At 33.9% G+C, this 13441-nt stretch overlaps 1 protein-coding gene across 5 annotated transcripts in view; it reads right to left on the reverse strand.

Moving 5' to 3' along the window:
* LOC111055929 (talin-1) overlaps positions 1-13441 on the reverse strand; it is a 257646-nt gene that overhangs the window by 110883 nt on the left and 133322 nt on the right. For all 5 annotated transcript variants that reach the window (XR_005573348.1, XM_039443188.1, XM_039443187.1 and 2 more), the window contains exon 4: positions 8012-8109. Coding sequence is in view for 4 of the 5 variants with exons in the window: in XM_039443188.1 (XP_039299122.1) it covers positions 8012-8109 (98 nt within the window). In the remaining variant the exon portion in view is untranslated. The remainder of the gene's footprint in view (positions 1-8011; positions 8110-13441) is intronic.

Raw genomic sequence — 13441 nt, forward strand, 5'->3', positions numbered from 1 at the left:
TTGGTGGTATATCGTGTCCTCAATTAGGGTTTGATTTGGGTGTCGCTTTATGGTGTTTTGTAAATATAGATTTGATCCTGGAAACTGTAAGTATTCTATTGTGCATATTTTAGGAGTCGTAATTGCAGATAAAGGTTGCATTTCCGACGGTTCTCAGTGAGATTTTGACAGGTTGACCAATAATGAGTTATTAAATTTACCTTACAGTATATTGCTTTTTCACTGGTTTGTTTTTCGGGTGGGCCTTTATCGTCTTGATCAGAGTCGTTGAACGGTTGATGTCATTGTGAGAGCGAAAGATAACGGGTTCTATCCAACTGGGCATCATTTTCGATTTCCATTTATGCAGCATTCAATTTGCTTTTTGATTATAAATCAAGTACCATAACGTAAATTATTTATATCAAAACACTGAGAGTTTTATAATCTATCATTTTAATAAATTTTATCCTTCACCACCTTTATAAGATAGAAACTGAAATTGAAGTACGTTCCATAAACTTTCCTCTTAATAAATTTCATCACCTGTTCTACCTTTTTGAGTTAAATTCTAAAAATAATTTAAAATTATTTGAGCTTCATACGTTTTTCTCTCTACTTGAAGTTCTTTAAATAGCATTCTTTTTACATTTTAAAGGAAATAGCCTATCTGAAACAAATGCTATAATAATTCATAACAATAAACAGTAGAGGCGAATAATCATAAATCGTCCATAATAGAGCCTAGTTCATTTGAAAATACTAAACGTGATTAAATTCTAATTTCTCTACACATTTTCTTCTTGTAACAGTTACATCTTCAAACACTTTGAATAGAGAGCTTAATAATTTTAAACAATATAGGTGAATTCCATTTCCAACTGAAAACAAAAGAGTATAATAATTCAAAAAACATATGAGTAAATACTGTAATTATAAATCGTTTCATAATTGAGATTAATTGGTTGAAAATCCTGAACATATTTTTCACATAGTAGGCTCTTCTACTTGTATTTTCTTTTAAATTTCTGGAAACGCAATCCTGAATTATATTCGTTCAATTAATAGAAATCCTTTACCCACTTTCCTATTCTGGCTTTCTCAACTATCATTTCGGCTCGAACCGGCTCATAGCTGTGATTTCAGCTCATATTAGCGAACTTATCTTGACTGTATAGTGTTTACTTGATTGCTGAGTGAGCAGGTTGCCGTGTAATTTCTGTAAACGCTGCACCCTGTGACGTTCGCCTTTGGCCCGGGGTAGGACGAGGCACAGGCGAATTCAACACAATCCACGCTATTCGGAAACTTTATTGAATTTTTCATTCAATAGGTACCTTATTATATGCCGTAAAGTTGATCTCAGCCTCTCTCAGTCCGTAAATCCTTGTAGCTTCCTATTTCCAATTTCCTATTATAACTTTTCATGTTTTATTTTTTCATGAGACCTTGAAATTTTCTGAATACATTTGCAATTGAAACATATTTTTAGATCAACTAAATGAATATATTTTTGAGTTCAAATTTACTTAGGTATAATAACAATGAAGCTCGAAGAAACTACAACAAACACAGGAAATCCTGCCGTACTCTATAAAGACTATACATTTCGAAAGGACAGATCCTCTTCCACAGGTCAATTCATTTGGCGATGTCTTGTAAAGACCTGTAATGTTGCTTTGCGTACTGAAACAATGCTCTTTTTGGCGCCTGGCCAGAGTCCAAAACATAATCACCCACCTCGTGCAGCTAATACCTCTAATATGAGGAAGCTTGATGGCTTTCTTTCTCTGACTAATTCTTCATCCCCGGATTAGGAAAGTGATGCCCAGCCCGTTATATTGTCCAACTCCATAATTAGTGAAGCTGATTTGTCTTCCACCAATTCATGCATCTTCAATGGAACAAATTCAAGTACCCCCCTAGTTTCACTTTCCCCCTCTGATCCCAAAATTGACGCTATTGAAAAGGAAGATGAAATAATTGAGTCATTGAGAAAAGAAAATTTAGAACTAAACGAGAAGATGAATACAATGAAGCAGCAATGGAATGACCCTATCAACCATTCTATGGACGTTGATAAAAAAATAATGGAGTGCAAAGCGATGGTTGAAAGGGTTCTTAGTGAAAAATCAGAAATGAATAACGAAGTTGAAACCCTTCAATACAGTCAGTCTCAGATGTTAACAACAATTGAGGTTCTTGAACATGACAATTCTATTCTTACCGCAAAAAATAAGGCCTTTGAAATTGAAGTTATGGACCTGAGAAATTTCTATTCACCTGGTGCTACAGTATTAGACGCATCTTTGAATTGTAATGAGATACGATTAGGAAACTCTTTCAATGCTCTCCAACAGATCACCGACTCATATAGAGAATCAAGTCAGGAAATTGATAATAAGAGAGCGTTGGGGAGTGATAAAAGAAAGAAGTTCAATTCAAGATCATATGTACCTAAAATTAGAATTTCAAAAGAAAATGTTTCAATGTCATCTAAGAATGGTAGAAGAGAGTTGAATTCAGGTTCGGATTTAAAAGTCCATCACCATGCTAGTAGCCAGGGAAGAAATGTGAGAAAGGAGTTTGACAAGAAATGCAATCACAAAATCTTCTCCTTTGTGAAACCAGGAGCAAAGTTCCAAGATATAATACCGGACAATACAGAAACATATGGTGAAAGAGACTTTGTAGTGATACAAGGTGGCACAAACGATCTGGCTAGAAATGAAGCAGAATATGTACTGATAGCACTGCGGAAATGTATAACAACTCTCCAAAAAACTAATCTTATTGTTTTTTCCATACCACATCGGCACGACTTAGCAGACTGGTCCTGTGTAAATAAGGCAATAGCACAAACTAAAGGTGAAATGCAGAGGATATGTGATCGGTTCTCGAATTGTAGTTTTATTGATGTGAGTGGATTCGGAAAGAGATCCCATACCTCTCACGGACTGCACCTTAATAAGCTTGGGAAGAGATTTGTCAGTGATAGAGAATGTATTGAGAATAGATTGTCAAATTTGGAATCATCTCCATTAACTACACTTCCTTTTTTAGAACAGGAAGTGTAACCGCTAAACTGAACTCTGAGATGCCAAAAAAACAGAGGTTGAAGGGAAGGTTTATTAATGTACAAAATTTTGATGCAGCCATTATGACAAATCACCCGTATCTGCTGCACCTGAATATTCAAGGCTTTGTAAGAAATAGGGAGAGCCTTCAAATTTTCCTCCAACAATTTTCTAAGTGCATCCCTTTTATATGCTTAAACGAACATTGGTTGAGAAATACTAACATTGAACTCCTCAAATCTATACAGGGCTATAATTGTGCGGACTTTTATGCAAGAGATTCAGCTGATAGGGGTGGTTCAGCGATTTTGATTAGGGAGGGTGTTGAGTTTATGGCCAGGGATGATCTTAGGGTTTTTTGCAGAGAAAAAGTTTTTGAGGCATCTTTTGTTGAAATTCAGAATGATAGATTACTCATTATTTCAGTATACCGAATACCCAGTTATGAGAATGAGGGGGAGTTCCTGGAACTTCTGGACTCAGTTTTTCATACAATTGAGGTGGGTAAGAAGAGATATGACGACATAATTTTCGCTGCAGATTTTAACATTAATACTCTTGTTGATTCCAGTGCCTCTAGAGCTCTAATAGAAACTTTCAAGTCATATGGAATGTCACCTAGTTTTCATATACTTTCCCGAATTACAGCTGGATCACAAACCTGTATAGATAATGTCTTCACTAGAGTCTCTGATAAAAATAGATCACAGGGATTTGTCTTTAGTGGCTGTTGGTACCAATTGTCAATATTGAAGTGATAAAAATGAGGAACTTTTCATTGACAAAAATGAGGGAATTTAGAAAGAGGATTGCAAATTCGTGTTGGGGTTTTGACAAGTTGAACTATGATTCATTCCTTGAAGACTTTCTACTCCATGTCTAAGCGGTGTTTAAAATCTCATCAGTTAGAGCGGACAAAAGAAAGGGTTAGATCACTGCAGGAATAGTTGTATCTAGCAAAAGAAAGAGAGAGCTCCATAAAGTGTTCTTGAATACTCAGGACCCAGTTTTCAAAGCCTATAACAGGACTTACAACAGAATTTTCAAACAAGTAATTTATTTAGCCAAGAGAAAGTATAATGACCAATTTGTTGTAGAGGCTAATAACAAGTTTGAAGCCATCTGGGATGGGATTTGGTTAAGGCAGAACTTGGTAAAAGTTTGAATGCACCCAACAACCTCCCTTTTATTGGCGCTTCTCAAAAGCGCCAAACTAATATTACTGACACGCTTGAAAGGGTTGCAGAGGAGTTCAACGATTTCTTTGCCAGTATACCCTCCACCTACAGTCGGGTAAGTAATTTAGTATTGGCCTCCAATAATGTTGACAATCTCAACCATTTCAAGTTTAATTTCTCAACGACAACTCCCCAAAAGGGAGAAAAGCTTATAAGATCCTTGAAAAACAAAAATTCAGCTGGCTGGGATGATATTCCTGTTAAGGTTTTCAGATTTGTGGCTGATATTGTGGCAGGTAACCTAACAAAATTTCGAAATCAATCCTTCTCTCTAGGAGTATTCCCTAAGAAACTAAGGCTGGCCCTCATTAAGCCAGTGTTTGAAAAAGGTGATAAGGAAAATTTCAGCAACTATAGGCCAATATCAATTCTTTCTGCATTCTCTAAACTTTTTGAAAAGGCTGCTAATGAGCAGATCTTCAACTTCCTGCTGAGGAATGAAATATTAAGTAAGACACAGTTTGGCTTTATTAGGGGACTGAGTACAGAATCCGCTGTCACAAAACTTGTGGACTGTATATCTTTGGAACTTGACTCTTCAAAATCAGTATGTGGCTTCATGTGTGATTTGTCAAAAGCGTTTGACTGTGTAGTACATGATATCCTTTAAAAAAATGTAAAAATATGGTTTCTGGGGCAAGTCTCTGGCATGGTTCGAGTCTTATTTGAGTGACAGGCGGCAATCCACACAGGTTTCTTTGGGTCAGAGCATTTTCAGGTCAAAGTGGGCTCCTATAACTGCCGGTATTCCTCAGGGATCAATATTGGGACCGACGTTGTTCATAATATATGTGAATGATATATCAACTTGTACAAATAGACCAGTTTCCCAATATGCAGATGATACTGTCTTCATTCATGATTTCAGGTGCCAATGTTGAAGTTATTTCTCGAAATATCCCACGTGAATTGAAAAATATAGAAACTTGGTTTTTAGTCAATGGTTTGTCAATGAATCTGAACAAAACAACACTGATGTCTTTCAGATCAACACAATTCACACATAGTAACATCTACTTGAATCACAATCAGATTCAGCTAGAGGATGTGGATTCAGTGGAATTCCTGAGTGTGCTACTTGATAGGAACCTGGAATGGGTGGAACACACTAATAGATTGTGTAAAAAGCTGAGTTCTGCCTGTTTTTCGCTACGGGTACTTAGAGGAGCAATAAGTTTCAAGTCATTGCTATGTGTCTATTATGGATATTTTCCCCATTCCTAAAATATAGTATCATTGTTTGGGGAAACTCATCTACACCTGAAAAGGTATTCAAGGTCCAAAAGAGAGCGGTCAGGGTGATCTTTAACAAGCCTCTAACATATAGCTGTCGTGAGCTTTTCAGGAGAGGAAAACTCCTCACCTTGATCTCTCTTTATATCCTAGAGATATGTACCTATGTTAAGAAAAATACTAAAACTTTCAGCCGCCATGGAGATTCACATAATTATAAAACCCGCCACTCCAACATGTTTTCTTCTGTAGCTCACAGAACCACTCTCTTTGAAAAGTCGCCACAGTATAGCAGGCCAAAAATTTATAATTCTCTACCGGCCAACCTAAAGGATTAGGGCATCAGGAATTTCAAAATTAAACTCAGAGATTGACTGGTTGAGAGACTATTTTATTCATTGGATGAGTTTTATAATTGGACTGCCTAACTATGTCCTGTATGTGATTAAGTAGGCTAAAGCAGGTGTACTAGTCTGAGTGATCTATACGACTGATTTTCCCGTTTAAACATTTTATTATGGGTTTTTTATCTATATAAGTTGAATGTTGACCCATCCTCTGTCCACTATTGTCGATGTTCAGGACATGATAAAAATCTAATCTAATCTAATCTAATCTGTGCGAATATCATGAAGCTGTACAACAATAAATGCTCAAAAGGAAAACATTTAAAACGAAATCACTGCCATTCACAAGATTTTGTTAAACTGACAATCCCGAGTTTCTATTAAAAGCATAATATCTTTCCGATGTCGTCTTAAAATGTAGAGGGGCCTTTATGGACATTTTCATCATTATTTGTCCTCACGGAAGGGTAATTTGGATATGTCGATAATTTAGTGAAATCTATGTCTATTTCAATAATTTTTATCCATACAACTGCAGCTCACGAGACAATATTCCCCCTTTGACAAAATCAAACGCCTTTGAGAGGTCTGCCACCAACCCACATGCCATAGCTCCACCATCCACTGAATGAGAACTTCATCCATGAATGAGAAGAAAGCGTCTCCTATTGGAATACGTGGCCTAAATCCAAACTGTTTGGGATACAATAAACGCAACTGGCTCAAATACTTTCTCAACCTTTGAAGAATGACATATTCTATTCAATTGTTCGAGTTATTGAAACAATCATAGGATTTTTTGTTCTTCAGTTTTTTATTATCTATTCAAGCTCTCTGACACTTGACGGATCGTAATGATTGAGATGTTTGTTATTTTCCTCACTGGGCCTAATCGAGAAGGACTGAGAAAAATAATATTAGAACCATAAATGGCATGATAAATACATGCCATTCCACAATTAATCTACTAGTTTCATAAATTTATTCATTTAAGTAATACATTATTTCAAAATTTCCCGTTTCGTTGCGCCATCATCAAGAGAAACTTCACATTCTAGTAATGGTATTAGTAATGCTAATAAATAAAATGTCTTTTAAATCTTTGTTCTGTGAACTTTGTCTCATTCTCTCGAGTAAAACATGACTGTAGTTTTGATGAAGAGATGAGGATCTGAATGTTTCCTCTTCACATTTCTTGAAAAACAATGATGGAATTGTTTGGTCTATTGTAGTCCCAACTGTGAACTGAATTGAGAAATAAAGTAGATCATAATTAAATTATTTCAGAAAAATACTAATCTATAAATTTCAGCTGCAGTTGTCATTCGGATTAATTAGAAGAGAATTTCGATTTAATAAATAAAATTGTCTCTCACTCCACATTATAGGCTATTTACATCTTGGAAAAGTAATTTTTCTAAATTTAAATGTTCTTACTTTTCAGATAATACGTACTTTGATTCATTGATCTATAATGGAAATCAATAATTATTGGTTTCTATTATTTAATTAGAATTTAGTATAATGAATAATCTAGTAAGTAATAATAGATAATAAGAATTAGAATTTTAGAATAATCGTTTGATTTTTGCAGGACTTTTATGAATCCATAAAATGTTTTCTTCTGCATACGGATTTATATCCGATGGAAGGTAAAATTTCCATATAGTAATAATTTGATCAATTCTACAGAACTAAAAACATTTGGTTCTGCTTCAACTTGAGAAACTCACAAGAACTTATTAATCTTCTTCAGAATTTCCATATAGTAAAATTCCTTCATTCTGGAATATAGGAAATAATTCCTTTTGAATTAGAATAATTTATCATATCATCGAGAGTTGATAGACTATTTTCTCGACAGCTCTATTATTCACAGACTATGTGAAGTTGATTTTGAACTTGTTTTTCGAACTAAGCAATGGTGGTTGGTTTATTAATATTTATTCTGATTCTGCATTAAGATTTTATATTATAATAAGACAGGTTTTCAATTTTGCATTTCCCTCTCAAATAATGGAGATATAGATATTATTATAAATTATTCTTAAATATTCCATTTGTAGGTATATTTTATACTTTTTCCCCTTAAAGTACATCGAATTCCTCTGAAATTTTCAGAACCAACTCCACTTACCCCGTTTCTGAGAATGTAATAATCGAGATTTCTTCCGGGTTCCAACCATACACCTTTCTTCACATCTTCATCAGCAAGGAACAGACCGTAGTCTTTGGCTGTGAAAACATATAAATGTAATTTGAGTCAGGTAGACTTCTCATGTTATTTTACATTATAAAAAACCATCATTAAACATCGATGAGTTGATCAATTTATTGATAGCCTACAATACAAAGTTTGTGAAATCCATCTTATTATTCTCATTCAAAAACTAAAATCAAATTTCAATGAATTTAAAAAATTTGGATGTTAGAATAATATTAATTGAATTTATATCATTGACTATTCATCAATTAGAACCACCAGAACAAAACCAACTAAGCTTCATCATCCTATTCTTTTATTACAAAACATACATAACTTTTTAGGGGGATGTTTCACAGAGACAAGTTCTCACAGAGACAAGTAGTGTTTTTGAACGATATTAGTGTCACAGAGACAAGTTTCACAGGGGCAAGTATTTCTATAAATGGCAGTCTCACAGGAACAAGTTCCCACAGAGACAAGCAGTTTCATAGAGACAAGGTCTCTGTCCAAAGTAGTAGCGCTATAAATGGCAGTCTCACATAAGCAAGTTCTCACTGAAACAAGGTGTTTCACAGAAGCAAGGTCAGTGTCATAGAGACAAGGTAGCGAATGTAGGAAGAAGTTAGGCATGTTGCCTACATCTGAACTTGAAGGCACTCCATTATTTGTTCTAGTAAATTGAATGTCTGCTGTTTTTTAATCATGCAGGTATATGATTATGATTGAAGGTTTATCATATAAGATAGGGATGGGTTGGTAACCTATTAGAATCAGATAGAAGATAGATAGAATTATGAAGATAACTTAAATAAAAAAATTGAGTTCTATGTAAATGTAATATATTTCTACCAAACTGACAGACAGACAGACAAAAGATATTTATTTCAAAAAAATGCACTTTACATACAAAGTAATAATCTTATGTACTCATTATTAATATAAAACAACAACAAAGAATAAAAATGAATATTCTCGTTACCAAATTGCAAAGGATGTTCAGTGAGGTCTACTGTTATCTGGACTACTGGAGTATTTTAACTCCTAATGTCAGATTGAGTAAGATAGTGCCAAGATATCTAATAAGTATATATTAAACCTTCAACCCGAAAGAATAATCAATATGAATATGAAATGGAATATAAAAAAGCCAAATAGCCTACCACTGACCTATTCATCACCGCTTCTTAAAAACCACATGGCCAAAATGGTTTTTCATTATAATTCCTTCTTTCGTAATAAATTGTTCATGCTTTTGTACTCCTGAGCGAAGCTCGGTCCCCGATATTATGAGCTAATCATCTCTTCTTTTTCCAAGCTGCGGTCTCGAATTGTAAATTCAAATTAATATAATATTAACTTCAGACAGTCACAGAGTAAAGCTGCGTTAACACGTCAATAGATTCTATAGATTCTATTAGATTGAACATAACTTATCATACACATGATGAACATATGTGTTTTTCAAGTGCCGTTCAATCTATAATAATCTGTGAGGATTAAGTTATTAACATTTTGTTAATAACTTTGGTGTAAACGCAGCTTTAGATGCCAAGATTTATCATGGCGTTCCGAGTTACGGATGATAATGTCAATGAAAAACTTCATTTTCCTCATGAAATCTTTCCCATAAAAATTTTAACAGATTGTTGTTCGACAAGCGTCTCTACATGTTACAAAATGAAAATTCCAGTGAAAAACAAAAAGTGCCACTTGATAATTCCCAAATCATCTTTTTAATCGTAGCTCTGATTCAACTGAGCAATAACTTTCTGAACTTACTGAGTTAATATTTAAAATTATCATAAGCGCAATGGGACTTGGGATTCCATCAATTCAGGATAAGTATTATATCGGTATTCATTTTTACAGGATTGAAGTAGTGCAACATTTAGATTAGCACACCAATCGATTTTATTTGTAACGAAGTGAGTTCATTACTTTCATATCAAAGTTCTACTTTTTCCATTATGATATAGTATATTGACGACTACTGCAAAACAATGTCTGGTAGCCCTGGTAATGTAATGTAATGTAATTAAATGTGATCGTATGGTTGATTGGAAGTCTCCAACCAGCCTGATCAGATTTCTTAGTGGGGCCATTGGCAAACATTTTAAAAAAGACCTGATATTATAACAATGACTTTATTCCTAGTAGATAGCATTTCTAGTAGATGGCTGAATATTCTCGTTACCACATTGCAAAGGATGCTCAGTGAGGTCTACTGTTATCTGGACTACTAGAGTATTGTAACTCCTAATGTCAGGTTGAGTAAGAGCTTGAAATTTATCCCTATTTAGTGTACTCCATGTTCAATAATCTGCCCCTATCTTATATTAGAAGAAACTGGCCTCTGAATAAATTAAAAAACGCACTAAATCTAATTCTGAATGAAAATGCTTATTATTCCGTAAATTAATTTTCAAATTGTTGAAAATGTGATATTCAGTGCTGGAGTTTATAAATAGTTTTTTTCAATGTATGACTTAATTTATTCAATTGTACTGAGTAATGATAATTATGACTTGATAAGACTGATTTGATGAATGACTACACTATTCATAAGATTACTACGAAGATGTTATGAATATTGAATTGCTCATTTATTGTATAACAGACTATAAGCTGAATTCTTTAGACAAGGCCTAATCGCCGCGTTTCGCTGTAAATGCGGAACATAAAAATATTTAAACATAAAGTGAAATGCAAAACCGTTGACTTGAATCTTAGACCTCACTTCGCTCGGTCAATGAAACTTTGGATATCTGAGTTCTTTTTAAAGTCCTATGCTATTCTACTTGTTCTACTGAGGTACATTTTGATTTTTTTTTCATAGTACATGGCAGTTTGAAATTAACTGTTCTATTGATTTATTCTAATCTTGTCTACAGAATTGTGAAACTGTGGCATATGAGGAGTACTGTATGTCTAATTTTTTGTTATCCACGTCTGCATCTATTTTCAGTTTGAAGAACTGGATATCAATCTTGATTATTCAAATGTTTTATTGTTCAACATACACACACATTATTTACATTCATATAAAAACAAAATGATACACAATTTCTTTAAACCAATAAAGCCCAAGGTGAAAACCAGTGAGGGGAGAAAAATCTAAATTTTCACATGAAAACATCACTCGAGAATATGTCACCCGGCCTCACAACAGAGAGTCCTAGAGTCCTTGACTTAGAATAGATACGTTGACGCACAATTTGAAGAGTAACATACCTGTTAAATTTCATTGAAATCTATTGTCGCGTTTCGCCGTATATGCGGAACATAAAAATATTAAAAATATTTAGACATAAAGAGAAATGCAAAACCGCCGACTTGAATCTTATACCTTGTCTAGTCTTGACTTAATCTCATAGTTGTACAGTCAGTGCCAGTGAGATTTTCTGCGAACACTTCATTGTTACCATAATATTTAGATGATGGTATTCCTAGATGAAATGGATCGGCGTGAATACGCCGAATGGATCGACTCGTATCATTTGAGGATAATGATAATGATGATGGAACACTAATCTGTTAAAAGGAATAGTCTCCATTATGTTCTTAGGGATTTGCTTGTTATCATGTTTCTATAAAGTCGTCATATTATCAATTCGAAGATCAGCCTTCAAAAATTTAGGTCAACTTATACATTTCAACTCACGTTGCTACACGTTTCAACTTAGCAAAACGACATAGGGAATTAGTATTATTATTCTCTAGAGCCCTGGAAATATCCCTGTTATTGTTCTTGGTACCTTATACAAAAAGGACTCCATAATACAAAAACAAAACAGTCGTTGCAGGACAAAGCTAGAGAAAGAAGAAGAAGAAGAAGACGACAGAAGGAGAAGAAGAACAAGCGAGAAGAAGAAGATAAAAGAAAAAGGAGACAAAAGAAGAAGAAGAAGGAAGAAGAGGAAGAAGATGAGAAATAATACGAAGGAAAAATATAGATAGGAGAAGATTATAACCGTTGAGTACACTATTTTATCTATAACCACTCTTTTCTTGAATTGAAAATTTATAAATTACTGGTGGTACTCCCATACAGTAGCAGTCAGGGGTGTGTATTCAAATACCGTTGGATAACATCTTTTTCGCCACACTTGGATGTAATGAGCTGGTTTACGTGCGTCATATGGAGGCCGAAAGTGATTGTTTTCCGACCAGGCCGGTAAAACTTTACAGCCCTAGGGCTGTAAAATGACCTTGAATAACAGCTGATCGTGTCCGATCTCACAAAAATCATGGAGAGATAATCTCATAATGACTGTAATAATCTATATAATTAAGTATCGTGAATCGCGGTATTATGTCTATAATAATATATTTTATAAATTACTGTTTCATAATTTAATATTTATTATTGTGTTTTTGATATCAAACAATAGAATACGATGATATATCCATAGCCTCAACAATATAATGTTGGCTACATTGTCCATTGTCAGAAAGGTACGTATCGCAAGTCTTTAAAAGTGAAGAATCGAATTTGAAATCAAAGTACAATAATTGTATCGATATTAAAAGTGAGGTAGAGTAATAATTGTTTCTTTTTTATTATCGAATTCCACTTCTTAATGCAATACAATCAACAATAATAATAGGAAAATACAGCAGAGATCTAAAGTTTAAGGTAAGCCTACTGGTGAAACTCAGCCTTGACTAAAAAATTCCTAGTAATTTTTCCGTAATTCATTATTAAAACTTTTAGATAATTTTTCTTCAATATCAAACCATATAGAGAAAACATTAGGCCCACTCAAGATTGAATCTTCGAATGTTTTCTCTATGATTTAACTATTTTCAGAGCAATATTTTGTTGTGAAAATGCCGGCAAACCGGCTTAAAGTTTGCCGCTATAGGCTACACTATATTATAGTAGCCTACATACGTTACCTGACTTACAGGCCAGTTCGATCAAAAGGAGCAATGGCCGAGAGTGTAAAGGCGTGTACTCAAAAGCTCTAAGCTCAGTGAATTACAAACATGATCTAGGTTCGAACCTCGGTCAGTGACATTTTTTTTGTCGATGAATTTCGACTTTTATTAGCTATTTCTTATATTAGTTACCGTAATTTAAATTTCAATCAATTTTTTAGATATATTTTGAGACAAAACTGTGAAATATGCAATTATATTAATTTTTTAATCACATTATTTCACAATAGTAATGAAAATTCTATTCATCCATCTATCCATGAGATATTGCACCAGGCGCAAAGCGCGAGCTATAAAAATTCAAACAATTATTCGAAATATTAATAGTATAAAAATATTGTCACTATTGTAAATCATTAATTAGTAATATTGAAATTAATTGACAGTGAAAGTTGTCATAACCAAGATTCAAACTATCAA

Source organism: Nilaparvata lugens, chromosome X, assembly GCF_014356525.2.
Source record: "Nilaparvata lugens isolate BPH chromosome X, ASM1435652v1, whole genome shotgun sequence".
Taxonomy (NCBI): Eukaryota; Metazoa; Arthropoda; class Insecta; order Hemiptera; family Delphacidae; genus Nilaparvata; species Nilaparvata lugens.